The sequence below is a fragment of the Canis lupus genome, chromosome 5 (assembly GCF_011100685.1).
Source record: "Canis lupus familiaris isolate Mischka breed German Shepherd chromosome 5, alternate assembly UU_Cfam_GSD_1.0, whole genome shotgun sequence".
In the NCBI taxonomy this organism is placed as follows: domain Eukaryota; kingdom Metazoa; phylum Chordata; class Mammalia; order Carnivora; family Canidae; genus Canis; species Canis lupus.
Window position 1 is genome coordinate 37,131,402 of NC_049226.1, and position 17,148 is coordinate 37,148,549.

A 17,148-nucleotide genomic window follows, 5' to 3' on the forward strand; every position below is an offset into this window, starting at 1 on the left:
ATATTTTTACACTGAAAGTGGTTTTCTTGTCACTCTTATATAGTTAGGCTGTGGTATTTGATTCACTCTGACAATCTCAGTCTTTTAATTGGTGGATTTTTATTGTTGTTTAAACAATTATTGAATGTAGTTGGATTAATATCTATCATAATTGTTCCTGTTTTCTACTTGTTGCCCTTATTCTTTACTGTTTCTGCCTTCAGGTTTTCTACCTTTTGAGGTTTTATGTTAGCATTTCATATGGTTTTCTTTCTTTCTCAGCATATCACTTATACTTTTTTTTTGTTGTTGTTGTTGTTTTGTTTTGTTTTAGTGGTTGCCTTAGAGTTTGTAGTATACATTTACAACTAAGCCAAGTGGACTTTGGAATAGCTAGATACCATTTCATATATAGTGCAAGTATCTTTTAGTAACAAAATATCCCTGGTTCCCTCCACTGGCTTGTACATAAGCAGACATAAGGACAGGTGTGTTTATATGAATGTATCAATATATTCATGTGTGTGTATCTGAATACATGGATACATTGACATATATGTGAATACATTATTGCTATCATTCTCAATAAACTTATCTTTTCAATTAAGAATAAGAAAAATAAAAGTTTTAGGGACACTTGGGTGGCTCAGTGGTTGAGCATCTGCCTTTGGCTCAGGTCATGATCCTGGGGTCCTGGGATCAAGTCCTACATTGGGCTCCCCACAGGGAGCCTGTTTCTGTCTCTGCCTGTGGCTCTGCCTCTGTCTCTGTGTCTCTCATGAGTAAATAAATAAAATCTTTAAAAGACAAAAAAGAAAAAAGTTTTATCCTAGTTTCACTACCCATTCTCTGATGCTCTGCCTCTCTTTGTGTGGGTCAGAGTTTCTGACCTATATCTTTTGCATTCTACCTTAAAGAACTTTCTTTTAGCATTTCTCATCAGACAGCTCTATGGACAACAAATTCTGTAAGTTTCTTCAAGTCCCTTTAGAAGGTAATTTTGTAGGGTACAGAATTCTAGGTTGGCGGGTTTTGTTCTTGTTTTGTTGTTCTTCTCAACACTTTAAATATTTTACTCCACCCTCTTCTGGCTCACATGGTTTCTGAGGTGAGGTCAGATGTAATTCTCATCTTTGTTTTTCTCTTGGTAAATGTTTTTAACCTCTGACTTCTTTCAATATTCCTTATTTTTTATTTTCTGAAGTTTGAATATGATATGCCCAGGTGTCATGTTTTTTTCTTTTTTAACCAGAAGCCCTAATTTCCCAAGTCATTATTATCTTGCTAATACTTTTAAATTTAACTGTAAGGAAATACATAACCAAAATTCATTTTAAACTACAGAATATGTCCTAAGGAAATAATCAAGAGATGGATGCACACCTGTGTGAACAAATGCTTTTCAAGTGTTGTTATACTGAAAAATTAGAAACACAATATCCAGCAATAGACACATGATCCAGCCACATATTAAATATCATGTGACCACTAGAAAGAGTGTTTATCTGGGGGGGTAATGAGCTGCAAAACAGTCTGGTTCGATTTTTGTAAACCAAGCAATCATATGAAACATATGACTGATTAAAATAGATACAAAATGAACAGACATCCTGGTGTTTCCAGCTTATCTCTGTGTGATGGGGTTGCAGGTGAACTTGATTATTTACTCTCTCTTTCTGAGTGTAGGTTAGTTGCAAAATCACAAAACAGATGATTTTTGAAACATTAAATTCTGGTGATTCTTGATGTCATTTTTTTTCTTTATAAAGAAAATTCACTAATGATTTAGAGACATGGAAATTGGATTTAGTGTCCACTTTTATTTCTGACTTGCAGTGCAGCTTATTTGGGATCCATATTGTTAACTCAGTAAGACAGTAATCTAATTATACCTTTGAAAAACCCTTTGGTGTTCCTGAGGGCACTCAGAGACAAGACAATCTGTCTGACTTTTCTAAGATCATCTTTTGGCAAAGCTCAAATGCTGAGTCATTGACAGTGTATTTAGCGTGACATTTAGTCTTTCGAGGTGGGGGGAGTCCCTCCCTTTTCTCCGTCTACCAAGCCATACTGACCCTTTGTGTTTTCCCTGACTTGACATACCTCCCTCACAATGGCTAGTGATGGATATCTCCTGGCCGAAGTGGCTGTGGGGATGACAGACGAAGTTGATTCCTCTAGAACCTTTGCTAGATTTAGCAGCCCAACAAAGGCTTTCACTGCAGGGATGCTCTAGTGAGGATGAGCTGAGGCTTAGAACACATTTTATGCCCAGGGAAAGGCACCATTTCTGAGCCTGTGTTTCTTCATCTCTTACAACAGCGAAACACATTTAAGATGGTGGAGGCCAGACCTGATAAGATCCTCGAACTCTTGGTAGCTAATTGGGAATTCAGCACTTAAGCTAAGAGAGTTAGATGAGAACTCCATGTAACATTGTGCCTGGCACCTAGACTGTTCCCAACGAATGTTAATTCATTTTCCCCCCTCTTTCTTCACTCTTTGAAACTGGACCAAGTGTAGCATTGATTAACCTGTGCTTAAAGCTCTCCAGAGAACAGATTTCCCTTTTAACTCCATACCTTGGGTGCAAGAACTCTTTCCCACTCTTTACCTGTCAAGGATACTAGAAAAGTAAACAGATTGCTGCTCACATCGCAGTGCTCTGAGAATAGCTTCACACTGGCAGCTGGAGGGGCTGAGGGTTATGGGGTTGGTGCAGAATGTTTGAGGGTTCCGTGAATCAGGCTCCTCCTGAAGTGTGTAGTTGCTTGCTTGAATTCATTCAACATCTGGATCAGCTTTCTTGTGCTGTTCTCACATCTTCCTCAACTCTTACATCACAGATTCTTCTCAACGAAGCATCCCTTATAAAGATCTCCTGCCCTAGGCTACCAAACAGGGAGGACATTTAGGGATCACCTAACTTGTGCCAACAAGGTCCAAGACATGGCATGCCAAGAAACATGGTTAGTGACAGAGTCTACATCCTTCTCAGGATGTACTTTTATTGGACCTCGCTATGGACATGAAACCAAACTATTTTCGGAGGAATAGTTTCAGATGCCATGTTATGTCATTGCCTCCCTGATCCCAGAGAGAGCTGGGTGGTGGAGGACAGTTAACACCAGGAAATTTGCCCATGACCTTGACTAAATCCTGGTTTTCCCAAATTATGAATCAGCAGCCCTCCTTTGAACCTGCCCATCTCTTATCTGATTTTCCCCAAATTGGTGTGTTTCCACCTATTTCCCACATGGTTGTGATTGGCCACTCAGTACTGGGGATGAAGGACAGCAAAGCAGTACAGCCATCAAGGAGAGGAAATGGTGGACCATTTCAGGAGTGGTAGCATAGGATGCAGAGACGTAGGGAAGTAATTTGCACATCACTCCCCCACACCAGCTTTCCTGACTCTGGACGTGGTTCATGTGTTACAATCCCCAGGGGAAACTGCTGGCATAGGTGCTCTCTCCACACTTACTCATTCCCCAGAGTCATGGTTGGGAAACATGGGAATGTCCAAGAGAAAAGTCTTGTGACATGTTGGGACTTATTAAAAATGAGATTAAACAGCAGCAAAGCCTCTTGCTTCTGTGATGTCTAGACTCATGTGTTAGCGGCTCGATTGTTCTGTGTTTTACCTTGGTTGTGCATTTTACCTTCCACAGGACCAGCTATCGGCAGACATGTACAGTTTTGTGGCCAAAGAAATTGACTATGCAAACTACTTTCAAACGGTAAGGGTCCGGGAAGGTAAGAGCACTTACTGTCTGTTCACAAGAGCCAGGGTGTGGATGGGAAAGAATGTGGCATGGAACCGAATGGCCCTTGGTGGAGCACGCCATGGGATAGAGTACAGTTTTTAACTGTTTTGTGTCTGAATAAATCTGGTCTTCTACTTCTCCTTGTATGGATTTCTCTACAAACGTAATAATAAAACTCAACCTATCCATGAGGATTATTGCCACTCTGTGGTCTGTGGCAGTGGTTCTCAACCAGAGGTGATTTTATCCTCTCTTCCAGTGGATCTTCAGCCATGTCTGCAGGCACTTTGGGCTGTCACCACTAGGGGAAGGGCATTTAGGGAGAATAGGTCAGGGACACTGTTAAGTATCCATCCTACAATTCACAGAACAGTCCCCTACAGCTAAGAATGACTCAGTCCCAAATGTCATTTGGGCCGAGGTTAAAAAACCTGGGTCTGTCATAAACAAGAAACTTGGGGAGAAGAAGCCAACCCCGCCCTCAGTCCGTAATTGTCTCTCATTTCGATTTTGGCCAAAGACAAGGACAAGTAAGTAAAGGATGATTAATGTAGCCTGTATGCCTGTCTCTCCTTGATGAGAGCAGATTTAGACCATCGAGAAACAGGATCTGAGTCATCCATACTTGAATAATCAGGTCCAAATAATTAAGACCCTGGCTCTTTACCAGGGAAAGTGCAAGGCAAGTAAAAAACCAAACCAAACCAAGCCAGCAATAATTTGAAAAACTAATAAATAAATAACTTGAGAGAAAAAAATACAAATTAAAAATCCAGTTAAGATCACCTGCCTTTAAAGCTGGGGACAAAACTCAAACCTTACATGAACTGGGGAAGTGATGGGATAAGGAAAGTAAGGAGGAGAAATCCTGAAAATTTTTAAAATTATAATTGTGGCAGAAGTGCCCTGGGCCTGGTAATAGTCCCCCCAGTGCTGTGACCAGTGAGTGGTCCAGACCTTCAGAGACGTTCCTCTGACCCTAAAAAAGAACTGATAAGCATTCCTTCCAGCCCGGAAAGTTTGTTTTAAAATAATAGCACTTTCTCAAGTATATTCCACTGGGTATATTTACAGAGATAATATTTTAGAATTTCTGGAACTAATGACATTTTTGACATTCCAAGTCTTCTCTTGGACTGCCGGCTTGGCATTTATGTACCATTTATTTCAGTGCTCCGATTTTTTTTTTTTTTTGGTTTAATTCTTGATAGTTTCTAGTTATTTTACTTAGATATAACTGTAAACAAGCCACGCCAAGCATTTAAACAGAGCGATTTCCTCCCCTTTCCCTCACACGCACCCAGTTATGGGGGGGGGGTTCTGAACAGAAATGGCAGACCTGTTGCTTACTGGGGTTCATCTGCTCTTGTTAACATTTCAGCAGCTGTTTTTTTTTTTTTTTAAGATTTTATTTATTTACTCATGAGACACAGAGAGGCAGAGACACAGGCAGAGGGAGAAGCAAGCTCCCTGTGGGGAGCCCGATGTGGGACACGATCCCAGGACCCCGGGGTCATGCCCTGAGCTGAAGGCGGACGTTCAACCAGTGAGCCACCCAGGCGTCCCTCAGCAGCTATTTTAGTAGTGAGATGATCAAAACAGACTAATTGAGAGAATTGGGTGTTCAGGCTGCATCACTAGAGTCAGAACAATTGAATTCCCAAAGTACTTGATGATTGTGGATCAAGCCACACATTTTCTGATCACATATATTCAACACACTTGCAGAAACGAAGATCATATACAGCCTAGCATTTAGCTCTGTCTTCTAGACAAACTCAGTTTTTTTTCTTTTTTAAGATTTATTTATTTACTTGAGAGAGAGAGTGCACATGTGTGCACTCAGGGCTGGGCGGAGAGGGGAAGAGAGAGAATCCCAAGCAGACTCCACGCTAAGTGCAGAGCCCATCACGGGGCTCGACCCCACAGCCCTGAGATCATGACCTAAGCTGAAACCAAGAATTAGACACTTAACCAACTGAGCCACCCAGGTACCCCTAGGCAAACGGATTTCTGAGTGTTCCCCATTTATATTTTCCTGTTGCACTTCTCTGCATAGCTTTGAGGATGGGGTGGGAGGCAAGGTAGGTTCGCAGTGAAGGCAAGCCATCTGTGTCAGGCTCCAGCCAGGGGAGGTCCCCTCATCCTTAGTGGCTCTCCTGCCTCCCAAACATCCAGTTGTGGTGACTGCTTTGCTCCAGAGGCTGAGGAGGAAGCATGCTCAAGGCATCATTTTCGGTGGACTGGGAGAGAGCAGGGGCCTCCCCCTCTTTCCCCAGGAGCCAGGTAGCACCTTCATGCAGAGCCCCCACCCCCACCCCGGGCACAGGAGCCGGGCTCCCCACCCTCTGGCAAAGGGTAATGCTCACCCTTGTGTCTCCTCAGCTCATAGAAGTGCAAGCAGAGTACCACAGGAAGTCACTGACACTCTTGCAGGCTGTGTTGCCTCAGATAAAAGCACAGCAGGGTAAGTGAGAGACCTTCCTTGGAGTAGGGAAGTGGGTGAGCTGCTTGCCTGCTGGGATGAGACCCCTGCTCCCTATATCTCCTCCACCCTCACACTCTCCCAATAGGGCCCCACGTAAACAAGCCTCTAGAACTTCCCAGGCTGGTCCCCTGATGCAGGTGGAGGGCAGCACAGCGCACCCACACTCACTGTCCCCCTCGGGAGGCTGAGTTCAGAGGGTGGGCACAGGTGTGTGTGGTTGGTGCATATGCAGCACGAAGCCCAGCAGGTCTGGATGCAGCTAGCCAGCCCTCTGCCCCACCCAGTCTCCTCCCTCATCCCCAAACCACAAGAACGGAGACTCAGCTGGGCCTCCCTGTCTTCCATAGTCAGGCAAATCGGTCTGACCAGAGGAAAAGAAATACTCCAGCACGAGCGAGCACCCTTCTCTCACCGCTGACAGACCCCTTTCTTGCTTCCCCACTCAGAGGCCTGGGTCGAGAAGCCTTCCTTCGGGAAGCCCCTGGAGGAGCACCTCATGATCAGCGGCCGGGAGATCGCCTTCCCCATTGAGGCCTGTGTGACGATGCTCCTCGAGTGTGGGATGCAGGAGGAGGTAGGTCCAGCGACGGCTGACCCCAGTCCCCAGCAGATGTTGGCTCCAGGCCCCAGATTCTCCTCCCGTCCCCAGCTCCCCACTGACCCAGACACATCATGGTGTGGGACAGCTCCCCATCCTATAGCACACATGTCGGTCCTGCTTTCTCTGTGAGCCTTCACTTTTCAGGAAGGGAAAGAGGAAGGATTGTGGGAGGCTGATGCCACTGGCCCTGAGGAGCTTCTAGACACCCTCCAGCCAGCCTGTCTTCCTATTTAACAAGATGTGGTCATGCTGCTGCTGATTCTGCTGCTGGTGCTCCCATCGCCATTCATCCCCTTTCTCCTCTTCCTCTGCACCTTCCTCCTCCTCTTCATTTTGTGCTTGATACGCCCCCTCCTTTGACAAGTAGACCTTTTAACCTTCTTGATCATAACTCTTTTATAGAGATCCTGGAAACAGGATTGATAGAGACATTAGCAAGCCCTTTTTAAGAGCCATATGTAAAGATGTCTGTTGGGAAGTCGGCGACTGTGGTTTTATTGCTGTGTAAACCATTTCCTGGGAGGTGGACCTGGCGATTGTTGTCTTCTTTAAGCTATTTTAAAATCTCTGCTCCATCTTCCCTTGATCTGATCAGCCAGCCAGTCGATATTTACTTAGGATGTACCGGTATCGCTGAGCCAAGTACTCATGGAGGAGATGGTGGCTTCTGAACTTGCGGGGGGATACATGTCTAGCATCTATCAAATGTCCCCAACTAATTCAAAACAGCCACAAGTCTTTAAGTGAGCCCTGGGTCATGTGCGACAAGCAGAGCTAATTGAGAAGGAAGCCAGGATTGTTCAGATGCATGTTGGCTTCCGCTTTGATGCCAGGCATGTTGACGTGCTGGCTGTTCTCAAGGGGTGGGGATAAATGTGGTTTTATGGACCACATTTTTATTTTTTTTAGATTTTATGTATTCATGAGAAACAGAGAGAGAGAGAGAGGCAGAGACACAGGCAGAGGGAGAAGCAGGCCCCATGCGGGGAGCCCAATGCAGGACTCGATCCCAGGACCCTGGGATAGCAATCTGAGCCGAAGGCAAATGCTCAACCCCTGAGCTCGCCAGGTGTCCCTGTGGACCACATTTTAAGTGCCGGGCATTCTTGTGTCTGTTGTCAGTGACTAGATGAGGAGATCTTTACAATCCCTGAGTCAGAGCTTTGTAGACGGAAGTGCACTGGGCCTCACCAACACCCCCACCCATCCACCCAATGTCACTCTTTAAAATTACAGAAAAACTGCACACAAAAGATAAAATAATGATAAAATAACCAGCTTATGGACAGTTGTGCTTCCCTTCTACCTCCATTCCTGTCCCCACCTCCCCACCCCCGCCCTGACGCCTGCCTTGGATAATTGGAAGCCAGTCCCAGACATTGTGTCATTTCATCTGCATCACTTCAGTATGTTTCTCTAAAAGATAGGGAATAAATTGTAATTATATGCTCTATGGAACATAAAAACATTATATACAAAAAGGAAAAGTCATTTGTTAATATCTTCAGCTATCTAATTAGTGTCAACTGGTTCTTTCCACCTCTTGCTAGGCCTCTCTCTGTCTCTGTCTCTCTCTTCTCTCTTTTTCCTGTTTTTCCCTACTCTGCACCAGCTCATTTCCTCTTAGTAACAAGTACACAGGTTGTCCCTAGGCTGGAAAAAAATATATCTTTTTCCAACCCAACTACAACCTCCTACTCCTTCCCTAGCCCTTTGATTTTGTGTTTGGTGTCATCCAGCTTCTTATAGGAACCCTCCACATGTGCTTCCCCTGCACCCTTAGCCCCTCTCACTCTTCTGCAGCTCCGCTCTGCCCTCACGCCTGGGCCACACCTGTCTCTGCGGTCCCCAGGGACTCCAGCTTGCCAAATCCCAGGACTCAGGGCAGCTGTCTTGGCCATGCTACCACCTGTGAAGTTAGTGGCATAGCTGTTCTTGAAACTAGCACCTTCCTTGGTTCCCTGATCCCCCTCTTGCCCCTGCCAGCGGCATTGGGATTATCAGCACCACCACTCTATCCATGCCCTCAGTGAGTATCTGGGGTCTTCCCCCTTCCTCTGGTCTCCACTCGCACGTGTGCCACCATTTCCTCAATATGTGCACAGGTTCCTTGGACACCCCCAAACTGGACTCACTAGCTGTTATACGAATCCTTTCTGTCTCCTCTTGGTTTTTATACATCACTCAGTGAAACAGCCTTCTCAGTAACACAGTAAAAAATCTACAGGTTTCTATATGACTTGTGTACTCTCTTCTCTTTGGTCTTGTCCATCACCAAATGCCATTGCATTTGGTTTCCTGTAAGGCAGTGACAAGGTTTTATGAGGATCCAGCCCACTCCTTTGATATGTGCTGTAGCTTGCTCTTGGTCATAGCAGCCTTAGTTATACACTAGCCCAAACGTGTTTATGGCACTTCCTCACATATGTGCCAGAGAGCTTTGGACATCTATCTACTTAGAATGGAGTGAGCGATCTTAGCAGGCCAGACACTCAGTATTCCAGATCAGGAACATTTTCTTCTGAAGAAACTTGGAGATCCGAGTGGTAACCACAACAGGTTGAAAGAGCAAAGACTGTTCTGCGAGCCTGTCTCTCAGTCTGTGGGTTGCAGCACAGAATACCAGGAGCTAAGAAGATGAAACCAGCCGGTAGCTCTTCAACTGTGTCTAACTCACCTGTGACTTGGGGGTTCCCTTCTAACTTGTATCTGCAATCGTCTCCTTAATACACCCCTGTCTCCTTCTTCTCTTTCTCTTCAGAGCTCACTTTTGTATGAGGTACAGGGGTTGGCTTAGAAGAGGTGGCAGTGATTCAGAGAGAGCCTTAAGAATGGAACACTGGGGGCAGCCTGGGTGGCTCAACAGTTTAGTGCCACCTTCAGCCCAGGGTGTGATCCTGGAGACCTGGGATCGAGTCCCACGTCAGGTTCCCTGCATGGAGCCTGCTTCTCCCTCTGCCTCTGTCTCTGTCTCTGCCTTCTCTCTCTCTCTCTCTCTCTCTCTCTCTCTCTCTCATGAATAAATAAAATAAAAAAAGAATGAAACATGGAGTGGCTGAAGGAGGCATCTCCCCCTTACAGACCACCCCTAGCTTGCCTGTCCTCTGAGGACATAGACTTTGTCTCTGAAAGTAGAGCCCTGTGTCTTCTATTACACACACATGTGCTCACCCTCTAGACCTTTTCAGATCCAGCTTCGTAGATACCCCATGTCTGACCAGGTGTTGGCCAACTTCTTCTGCAAAAAGATCTTAAATACACAAGAAGTTGCAGTGCCCAAGGTTCATTTATTCAGCAGATACTTACCAAAACAGAATGATAGGTCATCCCATCCTAGGCTCTGGGACGCAACAGTGGGTGAGGCCCAGTTCCTGCTCAAAAGTTGCTTACGTCTAAAGGTGGAGACATTTAGAGAGCGGGCAGCTATGATCCTGGGAAACAGTATCGGGAAACATGCCTCGAGGAGTTACCGGAGGGAGGGAGTGGGGAGACTTTGTGTTTGTTCTGCTTTCGTGCCTTTGAGTTGCAGGGCCAGGCACTGACTCCCTGTGCCGTTGCAGGGACTCTTCCGCGTGGCACCATCTGCTTCCAAGTTGAAGAAGCTGAAAGCTGCCCTGGACTGCTGCGTGGTTGATGTGCAGGAATACTCGGCAGATCCCCATGCAATTGCAGGTGGGTGCCCATGGCCCCTTAGCGAGGTGCCACCATGTGCTGTAGAGGCTCACACAAAGGGCGTGTGGTCACGTGACACCTGAGCCAGTGGCTTCCCAACATACTTCAGATGAGTCCACTCAAGGCTCAGTTTCAAGTTGGATTGCTAGGGCCCCTTGGAGATCTCCCCAATGTACCAAGAGAAGAGGAGGTGACGGTGGGAAATAGCGAGAGAAAACAATGTGATCGGCCGTCTGGGTCCCACTGCCATGCCAGAGCCTCTGATCCATTCACGTGGGAGACCACCACCATTGGATTGTGGTGTGCGGGTTGAGGAACCCATCCCCAGATGCACCCCCACGGGTGATGCTGGCTGGTAGAACATGACCGTGCCAACGTAAGGTGGCTCATGGCCAATATTGTGTTCATGTCCAGGAGCTTTGAAATCTTACCTCCGAGAGTTGCCGGAACCTCTTATGACCTTTGAACTCTATGACGAGTGGATTCAGGCTTCCAAGTGAGTACACCATGTTTTGGAGCACGTTGTTGGGCGGAGTTTATTTGGAAGTATTTATTGAAATTATGAAAGCGTGGAACCTATGATCTTATGACTCCACATCGTGGTACATATCATAGAGAAATTTCTGCTCATACGTGTACCCCAAGAGGCGTGTACCCGAAGATGTTGATGATGGTGTTATTTTGAGTAGCAAAAGCCTCGAGGTTATTAAAGGTTCATTGGTGGGGGGGGGGGGGGGTTGTGGTGTGTGATTAAATTAATCATGGTGTATCTATATTGTGACATGCTCTGTAGCACTTGAAAGCACTAGTCGAGCTATTCCTGCTAACACGAAAAGATACGAAGCCTTACTTTTCAGTGAAATAAAGCAAGTTAAAAAGGATACATGTGATATTCTATTTTTTTGTTTTGTTTTTAAAAGCACAACACAATACAATTTCAGGAGGGCCTCTGTGTGCATAAATGCATAGAAGGTTCTGGAAAGGCTCACACAAGCAGGTAGTAATTCTTTTTAGAGAGAAGAATAGAATAGTGATCATAGGGTCTTGACTCTTATTTGTAACCATTACAAATATATTAATAATGACTCATTAATAGCTAATATAAAAACATGATGCCCTTAGCTGGGTGCCGGAGGAGGGGCATGATTTCTAGAAATCTCTAGTCGTGGGCTTAGTCTCAAAACACAGCCAAGCTTAACCTGTCGGAAGGAATGCTCGAAAATGTATGTGCTTCTTTGGACCCTGGAAGAGCCCAGCTGACCTACTAGGGAAGCCAGGCTCTACATGTGGCGTTAGAGAAAGCTAGCTCTAGTCATGTTACATGGTGCTGGGTTGTTGTTGCTTTTTTTTTTTTTTTTTTTTTTTTTCCAAGATGGAGTAGAGACTATGCATCGGAAAAGCCTGGCTGATTATCTGGCATCTTTACATCTCCTTGTGGAGCATGGGTGTGACCTCTGTGATGATATTGACATCACAATATCATGAGCCCTATCTATTAGAGGCTTGTCACTGTTCTTATCTCATTATACACCTTTAACTCTTTTAATTGTCACAGTAAGTAAACCTTTGAAAATGGGCTGTGCTGTTTTTCCCAGCTTACAGGTGAGGACGTCGAGTCCTAGAGCAGGTGTGTGACATGACAGCAGGTTACCTGCCATCTAATAAATGACAGAATGAGGATTCAAGTCCAGGGGGTCTGGTTCAGGAACCCATGTGTGTAACTACAACTCTTTATACTTCTCTAGAGCCATCCTGTGATCCTAGGGATGAAGATAAATGAGATCGTATCCTCTGATAGAAACTGTCTCTCTGGACTGTATATGTGATCTTGATGATATAGGAACCCAGACTTTAGGATCTAGCTGGGTCTTTTTTTTTTTTTTTTTAAGTAGTTTTTTTTTTAATTATTTATTTATTTATGATAGTCACAGAGAGAGAGAGAGAGAGAGAGAGAGAGGCAGAGACACAGGCAGAGAGAGAAGCAGGCTCCATGCACCAGGAGCCCGATGTGGGATTCGATCCCGGGTCTCCAGGATCGCGCCCTGGGCCAAAGGCAGGCGCCAAACCGCTGCGCCACCCAGGGATCCTGGATCTAGCTGGGTCTTAGCAGCATCTGCCCTTTCCCCTAAGACACTGATTGAGAGCTTGAGATGAACTGGCCCCAATACTGAGCTGTTTGTACTGTTGCTCCTTTATACCACTCACACGGACTCCAGGCAGGAAGTACTCCCATGAACCCATTTTACAGATGAGGGAAGTGAGGTTGCGTAGAGATTCAGTAGTTGGTACGAGATCATGGGAAGGATGGAACTGGTCTTCCATGGCCTCCCTGCACAAAACCATTTCCGTCCAACCTTTGGTCGAATTGCAGCCACTTCGGAAATAAAATCTGTTAACCTTTCCATTTCTAAATGACATATTTGGTTTGTACAAAGTCCTAGTAAAAGTGTGTTTTGGAGAATGCTTACCTCTTCCTCAAGGCTGAATTGAGGGAAAAGACAGATTTTTATCCCCTTGTGAAGATCTGTGGGAGGACCTATGGGTACACAGCAATGAAGTGTGGGTGATGGTCACACTTTGCCTTGGGCCCCAGGTTAATGAATCAAAGCTGGGGCCTCATCCAACTGATGATTCCCTATTAATTTTTCTGGGGTAGAGATTCTTTGAGCAGAAAGGCCTTCCTAACCATGTATGCCTTATAGATTTTCATAAAAAGCATATATAAAATGTAGTCCTTTGAGTAACTTCTTTTAATTTTTAGGGGCTTTATTAAAAAATAAAAACCCTTGGAGCAGACATTTTGTAGAGTGGAGAATCTTTGGTTCATGGAAAGTATTCATCTCGAAATTAGATCTGGAAGGTCAGATTTCCTCATATGCCTATTTGCCTTTTCGAAAGGTATTTACTGACTACCTCTTATGTGTCAGAAGCCAAGGAACTTTAACATCTGTTGAACTGGACAGTAGGCTGCCCCATGGTGTGAAAGTGGATTGAGCACTCCCACTGGTATGTTGGATCCTGGTTTCTGTGCCAGAATCTCCCCCTGACAGCACCACAGCCCTGTCTTGCCCTAGACCAGGTGTCTGGCTTCTGCCCTCCTGCCCCCACCTGCTCCCCTGGCCTATGTTCACTTGAGACATGTAACATGTGCAGGGGAAGTTTACAGGACAAAACAGGGAAATAGTAATAACTCAGCACTTGAATAATAATCATAGCACACTCGTACGGTCAGTTGCAACAGTTGGCTTCTCGTTCTCCAAAATGCAATGGCTGGTTAATGTGATTGCCAGGGAGATCTCATTGATTCATCCTCAACCAATGGCTTTCCTATTTATTCCCCAGTATTCAGGAGCAAGACAAGAGGCTTCAGGCTCTGTGGAATGCTTGTGAAAAATTGCCCAAGGCCAATCACAACAACATCCGGTAAGTGGATGGATCCTGGAGACATGGGGTCAGGGTTATTTAAGCCCCGGACACACGGTTTCCTGGCTAAAGGTCATGGTAACTAGTGTGCATGGTGTTTTATGGCATGCCAAGCATGGTTAATGTGCATGGTCTCCTTTCAACCTCAGATGACCCTGCGAGGTTGTTAATGACTACATTGCCAATGAAGAAACAGAACAAAAGGCTCTATATGATTTTGAAGGCCACTGGCTAATTCAGTAAAGTTCTGGGATTTGCAAGAAGCAAAAATTAATGCAAGCTATTTTTAAGATACTGTGGGTTTAATTTTTTTTTGAAGATTTTTTATTCATTTGAGAGAGTAGAGAGAGCGAGAACACGAGTAGGGGGGAGGCTCGGAGGGAGAGGGAGAAGCAGATGCCCTGTGTGACATGGGGCTTGATCTCAGGACCCCAGGATCACAGCCTGAGCCAACCAACTGAGCCACTCTGATGCCTCAATATTGTGGGTTTATTGTAAAGATAGGTGTTCAGGGGCACCCGGGAAGCTGACCAAACTTGGAGCTGGTGGCAGAGGTCTCCTTGAGCTAGTCTGCAGGGAGAAGGAGCCAGGAAAGTATCCTCCAGTGCTCTACCGTTCGCCACCTCCTTTCCACATGTCTGTCTCTCTCACTCTCCTTGCTGCCACCCGGGATTTTACTTCCCGCTGCTCTACAGATCTTTTCTGCTCCTTCACACTCTCTGCTTCCTCATCCTTTCCGCTTGCCAGCACTGCTTCTGGCCCTGCCACCTCTCCTCAGAGCTTCCCTAGATACAGATTGTCAGCTCCAGCTCCTGTTGCCATCTGCCTGAGTATTTCTGGTTTCCTGTTAAAAATTCTAACAGCCGACGGTATGGCGGACCCTTAAAAAATTAAACATAGAATTACCATATGATCCAGCAATGCCACTTCTGGGTATATATGTATTATACAAATATATATAATATGTATATACAAATATATTATGTATATATTTGTATATACAAATATACAAATTTATAAATATATAAATATAATATGTATATACCCAGAGGATGTGAAAGCAGGGACTTGATATGTGAACACAAATGTTCATGACAGCATTATCCATAATAGCCAAGAGGTAAAAACAGCCCAAATGTTGGGTAATAAACAAAAATTGGGTAAATAAACGAAACATACATATGATGCAATGTTCAGCCTTTAAAAGGAAGGCGGTTCTGACACATGCTGCTTCTACATGGGTGAACCTGGAGGGCATTGTGCTAAATGAGAGAAGCCAGAAACAGAAGGACGAATACTGTATGATTCCACGTGTGTGAGGTCCCTAGAGTCATCACATTCACAGAGACAGGAAGTAGAGAGGTGGTTGCCAGGGGTTGGGGGAAGGGAGCACGAGAGGGGAGGTGGGAGTTTAATGAGTAGAGAGATTCTTTTTTATTTTTATCTTTTAAAGATTTTATTTACTTATTCACGAGAGACACACAGAGGTAGAGGGAGAAGCAGGCTCCCCGTAGGGAGCCCGATGTGAGACTCAATCCCAAGACCCTGGGATCACCCCCTATGCCAAAGGTAGATGCTTCACCACTGAGCCACCCAGGTGCCCCAATGAATAGAGAGATTCTGTTCTGGAAGCTCAAAGAGCTGGAGATGGATGGTGGCCATGGCTGCTCTACAATGGGAAAGTGCTTGATGCTGACTTGAATGCTACTGTATGCTTAAGAGGTTAAAGTAGTCATGTATATTTGGCACAACTGAAAAAAAAAATCCCCAGAGCAATTTAATGTATGGTTTCCTCATTAGTTCCTTGAGATATAACTCACATACCATCGTGTCCTCCAAAGTGTGCAATTTCATGGTTGTTTGTACGTTTGTAGAGTTGCACAACTATCACCACCAACTTTAGACCATTTTAATCACCCTCTAAAGGAGCCCGGTTCCCATCAACAATCACTCCCCAGTCCCTCAGCCTGGCCCCTGGCAAACACTAATTTACCTTCTCTGCTAGACATCTCACCTGGGTAGAGTCCTACAACACGTGATCTTTTGTATCTGGCTCATTTCGCTTAGGATAATGTCAAGTTTCATCCCTATGGTGTAGCGAGTGTCTGTACTTCGTTCCTTTTCTGAGTGAATATTATTCCATTGTATGGACAGACCACATTTTATTTATCTGTTCCTCCCTTCTTGGTGGACGTTTGGGTGGTCTTCACTTTCTGGCTGGCTTTCATAATACTGCTGTGAACGTCTGTGTACAAGTTTGTGTGTGGGCATATTTCTCTTGGGTAGGGCTCTAGGAGTGAATTTTTGGCTCATGTGCTGAATCTATGTTTAACTTTTTTTTCCCATTAGTTTTCAAAGCTCCACTGAGGTTAATCCCAGGGGATACCACACCTAGCATGTAGAGGTCCCCGCTGATGACACCTGGACACTTTGCTTCTCACCTCTGCACACAGGGAGAGTGGCAAATGATTGGGATTTAAAAAGAAGGAGGAACTTTCCATCAGTAGATACTGAGTCAAAAGGAAAGAAGGGGAATTTCTCTGGCCAGAGTTCATGGAAGCAGATGTTGATGGTAGCCAAGTGAGATCTGAGTCTGTCTGTTTTTAAACCATTCTCATTGCTTAACACATGATGCATCTTCCTTATAATGCCGGGTACGTGAATCTTGACAGTGAGATGGGCTCTAGGAGAGAAACTTCTACCCTGTGCTAGGAGAACGTGGCTGGGGTTGAGCCCTTGTTAAACCTGGCCCTTCTGACTCCCTTTCAGATACTTGATCAAATTTTTGTCCAAGTTATCAGAATATCAAGATGTAAACAAGATGACTCCCAGTAACATGGCAATTGTGTTAGGACCCAACCTCCTGTGGCCACAAGCGGAAGGGTGAGTAGAGGGAGGAATGCGTGTATGGGTAGCGCATGGGCAGGACAGCCAGGGCCCCAGATAAATCATCAGCCTCTTTTGTTTGTCAAGTCCTATTTCTCTTGGCCTCATTTTTTAAGCTCAGGAGAAGACCCAAAATTCTGTAGATCTTTCTCATTGATGGTCTCAGAGATATGAGTCTGCAGCGAGGGTCTTCTCTGAGCTAATTTAAGTCAGCAGTGGTCAGGCGAGCTCCTCCTGGCTTTCCTGACACTCTGTGAAGAGCATATGTCCCAGCATCTGGATCCAGGGGTGGAGGGCTGTTTCAAAAGAAAGAACAGAGATGGAAAGCAGAT

General features: G+C 45.2%; 1 protein-coding gene across 5 annotated transcripts in view; it reads left to right on the plus strand.

Moving 5' to 3' along the window:
* Positions 1–17,148, plus strand: part of ARHGAP44 (Rho GTPase activating protein 44) — a 167,648-nt gene that overhangs the window by 122,524 nt on the left and 27,976 nt on the right. For all 5 annotated transcript variants that reach the window (XM_038536921.1, XM_038536924.1, XM_038536925.1 and 2 more), the window contains exons 8-14: positions 3,651–3,719; positions 6,132–6,213; positions 6,681–6,808; positions 10,396–10,507; positions 10,922–11,003; positions 13,850–13,930; positions 16,700–16,813. In XM_038536921.1, coding sequence (XP_038392849.1) covers positions 3,651–3,719; positions 6,132–6,213; positions 6,681–6,808; positions 10,396–10,507; positions 10,922–11,003; positions 13,850–13,930; positions 16,700–16,813 — 668 coding nt within the window. The remainder of the gene's footprint in view (positions 1–3,650; positions 3,720–6,131; positions 6,214–6,680; positions 6,809–10,395; positions 10,508–10,921; positions 11,004–13,849; positions 13,931–16,699; positions 16,814–17,148) is intronic.